The sequence below is a fragment of the Ursus maritimus genome, unplaced genomic scaffold, assembly GCF_017311325.1.
Source record: "Ursus maritimus isolate PB19 unplaced genomic scaffold, ASM1731132v1 scaffold_5, whole genome shotgun sequence".
NCBI classification, from domain to species: Eukaryota; Metazoa; Chordata; class Mammalia; order Carnivora; family Ursidae; genus Ursus; species Ursus maritimus.
In genome coordinates, this window is record NW_024426663.1 from 47101974 (window position 1) to 47106221 (window position 4248).

At 38.7% G+C, this 4248-nt stretch overlaps 1 protein-coding gene across 1 annotated transcript in view; it reads left to right on the forward strand.

The window, feature by feature from the left end:
- The first annotated feature begins 1315 nt into the window (after window positions 1-1315).
- Window positions 1316-4248, forward strand: part of CUNH5orf46 (chromosome unknown C5orf46 homolog) — a 10009-nt gene continuing 7076 nt past the window's right edge. The window contains exon 1 of the mRNA XM_040621928.1: window positions 1316-1553. Within this exon, the coding sequence (XP_040477862.1) occupies window positions 1484-1553 (70 nt within the window). The 5' untranslated portion in view covers window positions 1316-1483. The remainder of the gene's footprint in view (window positions 1554-4248) is intronic.

A 4248-nucleotide genomic window follows, 5' to 3' on the forward strand; every position in this document is an offset into this window, starting at 1 on the left:
TGGAGACTGCTTAAGATTCTCTTTTTCCCTCTGCCCCCCACCCCACCCTTCCCTCAACACTCTCTGAAGAAGAAGAAGAAGAAGGTGGAGGAGGAGGAGGAGGAGGAGGAGAAGAAGAAGAGGAAGAGGAAGGAGAAGAGGAAAAGTTGGAGTTGAAGAGAAGACCTGGAATGGACCAAGCAGAGCTGCTTGATGGCTTTCAAGTGCAGCTTGGTGTCTAGAAGTACTAACCTGAGTTAGAGAGCCATGTCCTGGCTCTGTGACACCAGACAAGCCTCCTGTTTGAAACCTCAATTAATACAATAGGGCCCTCTGATACTCACAGTGTATATGTTTTGGTCAATTTGTAAATTTAGGAACTAAAACTTTATCCCAGTTAACCAAATTTATAGCAGCTATCAGGATAACCAGTATCATATAGACTTGAACTAAATTTTATCCCCTTGAGTGTTTGTATTCAAGAGAAAATATATTTTACAGCTGAGATACAGGCAGCATCTCAACCCCAATATTCCTTTTAACTGTGCAAAAATTTATTTTGCTTTCCTTTTTTTTAATGTTTGCTATATGCCTTGAGTAACATGCATTCAACTCTGAAAAAGACAGTCTTGCCCTTAAGGAACCTACAGCATATTGGTGGAGACATTTAAACACACACCTATCAGGCATATAGTGGAGCATCTACCTCTACCAGGAAGAACCAGAACAAGCCTCCCAAGGACATGAAGTCAAAGCTGAGAACAATTAGAAGATCCATACGAAGCTCCTTGAAGAGTCAGTAGTGAATAAAACACTCTACCCTTAAGAGATTTGTGGGCTAAAGGAGAAGAGAGCTCTTCAAGTACTTCCTTCTCAAACAATATGTCAGGGTTCCGGAAGGCAGACAATACAGCAATTGTCTGGAGTGGGGTGGAATCATCATCATGGTTTCACAGGGAAGGGGCATTTCAACTTGAGCCTGAGGAATAGTAGGAATGTTCTAAGGGGAGATTATGGGGAGGATATCCCGGGAAAAATAAAGAGCATGAGCTAAGGGCATGAGGGTGTGAATGGGCATGTACACGTGGGGACAAGTAATTAGTTCAGAGCATGGAAAACAAGCAGAGTACACAGGGAGGGGAGTAGGCACACCTCACCAATCTGATTTGTTGCGTGCTCCTTGGCCCTGCATAGTAATTCTGCCTGATATCCAACAAATTATCAATGCTGGCATTGGAACTACCTGTAAAAGAGTTATTCCAGTGCTGTTTATAAAATACACATTAGAAACACTGAGCGTTTTTCTTTCCCTATACGAAAAACTTCTGGTTTAAAAGATAGGGCAGGGTTCATTAGTAGAAATCCAAGCACAAGCTGTGCAGATATCTTGTGCAACAACCTAAATTCCATAGCAGATGATGTCACCTATAAATGCCTTATAAATGGAGCCAGTCTTCGGGTGCATCTGAACAGGTGATCTGCACCGATACCCAGTGCTACAGGCATGGCTGTCTCAGTGCTGCGGCTGACAATTGTCCTAGGACTACTTGTCTTCATCCTGACTTGCCAGGCTGGTGAGTGCTTCTAAATGCAGCTCATGCAATGTGCAGCAGTCAGCCAGGAGTGGAGGGAGGTGGTGGCACTGATCCAGAACATAAAGGGGAAAGAGGAGAAGGAGGCTTTGGGCAGTGCAGAGACAGCACTGGACGGGGGGACAAGAGGCAGATCTAACAAAAAGAAAGTAGGATTTTTATTTTAGCATGCCTCAGTTACAGCCTCTAACCTCAGTGAATGTATGAAGTTTGGGATGATCGTTTTTCTTATATATTCATGTAATACAGTGACACTATCATATTATAAATTTCTTGACAGCGGGGGGGGGCATTTATTTTTTGATGATTCTAACTAATAATGTTCAAAGGTAAAGAATATATACCGTGGAATAAGACTCCTAAGCCTGATTCTACCACTGCTCAGAAATGTGGCTTCAGGCATGTTATTTCACCTCTCTGGGCCTCACATGTTAAAGGGAATATCAATAGTTAACTTTCTCATAAAGTTATCATGAAAGCTGAATAAAACTGAATAAGAGACTAAAGTCTGGTCCTTAATAAGCACCCAATTAAATATTAACTGTTATTGTTATCACATATTATCTCATTTGATTCTCATAATAATCCTTTGAAGTAAACATTCAAAGTTTTATCATTTCCCTCTCAACAGGTTAACAAACAGGGGCGCCTGGGTGGCGCAGTCGTTAAGCGTCTACCTTCGGCTCAGGGCGTGATCCTAGTGTTATGGGATCGAGCCCCACATCAGGCTCCTCTGCTATGAGCCTGCTTCTTCCTCTCCCACTCCCCCTGCTTGTGTTCCCTCTCTCGCTGGCTATCTCTATCTCTGTTAAATAAATAAATAAAATCTTAAAAAAAAAAAACAAAACAGGTTAACAAACAAAGCCTGCAGAAGGAAAGTCACTTGGGCAAAGACACAGGTAGAAGAGGCATACCTAGGACTGAAACCCCAGGTCCTTCGATTTTGTCCATTATGACTAAGCCCCTACATCTTCCGTGTCTGTCCCAAGCACATAAGGGACACAAGGCAGCTTGTAAGATTCTCCTTCATTTATTTATTTTGTCCTGCAGAAGATGGTGAGCTCTTGATTTGTCTTTATTCAGGATAGGTCAGAAAACACAGCCAGTGCAAATAATTTAGTAACAGAGCCTTTTGACATGTTCTAAATGTAACTTGGCAGAACTCAACACTGTCAGCCACCCACTGTCCACCAGCAGAACATATAGGCAGATACCCTAATGGAACTGCGTAGAGAGGGTCTCAGGTACTACCGTGTCCAACAACTCCTAAAGTCATCACCACAGTAAAGTGAAAGATGAGATTTATATCCTAGGGACCAGTCCCCAGCTCTGTCTCTCACGAACTCTGAAACTGGTTAAATCAGTCCACTGCTTTGAACTTCAGCTTCTTCATCTATAAAATGTGGTAATAATCAGCTTCACCAAGTCAAATGAATATGCCTTTGCAATCACATGGCTAACTATAAACACTATACAAATACAGCAGTACTGTATTTTTTTCCAAACTTTATGATAACATTGACTGAAAAACTCAAACAAGTACTTAATGTAAATAAAAGCTAGTCCATATTATATTTGAAAAGAAAAAATATTCAACTATTGGCTTTGATAATTTGTTTCTGGTATGTCAGACTTCTTAATTTTTATTATTTTTATATTATTATATTATATATTATATATATTATATATAATTATATTATCTTTATTATTTTTATTGTGTTTTACATTTTCAAATGCCTTAATATTTTAATCACATTTTTTAATTTTTATAATCTCCTAAAGCACTAGAGAAAAAAGCTACTATGAATCATTTTGTTACTATTAATATATTTTATTATATATATATGCGCCCATTATTATGGATATATATCCATAGTAATGCAGCAAGCATTTATTGTGGGTTTACCTTGGATCTGGTACTGTGATAAGTGGTACATATATATACACACATATATATAATATGGATATATAGATACGGGTATATACATAAATATGCATACATATACATACACATATATGATACGTATGAAAGATATAGAATATATCTTTCAATTCTGACAATAACACAATGGAGAAACTGAGAAAGAGAGTGGTTAAATATTGTGTGCAAGGTTACACGGTGGATTTTTTGCTGAAGACAGGAATCAAAGTCAGGTATACAGAACGCCAAAACATATGGTCCACCATACTCTAAAACCTCTTAATATAGCTGTGGTCCAAGGCCTGGGGACAAAGATCCAATCTTCATACATACTCTAAACCAGGGCTCTTTGTATAATGAAAAGCTAGCATTTAGTGTCATATTAAAATAAAAGGTCAGTAAAATTAACTTGTTATGCAAGTATGCATATAGCAACATAGGAAAAAGGAACTCAATTTTCATGCAAGGGATTGCTGTTTTGTACCTGGTAAATGTCTTCAGGGGAAAACTTGAAGACAGTATTATATCATGTAGATAATGTGCTCTGTGGAGTTAAAACAATTTAGGCTCAAACTGGATCAGCCAGATTCTAGAGGTGTCATTTTAGTTGAGGCATTTAATTTCTCTAAGCACTTGTTTTCTCTCCTATAAAACCATAATGTCTTCACTGAACTAAATAAAGATTAAAACATGTCATGAAAACAGTCTCCCAGTACTTGATCAACAGGCACATCACAAATTTCCAGTCTCTTTCCC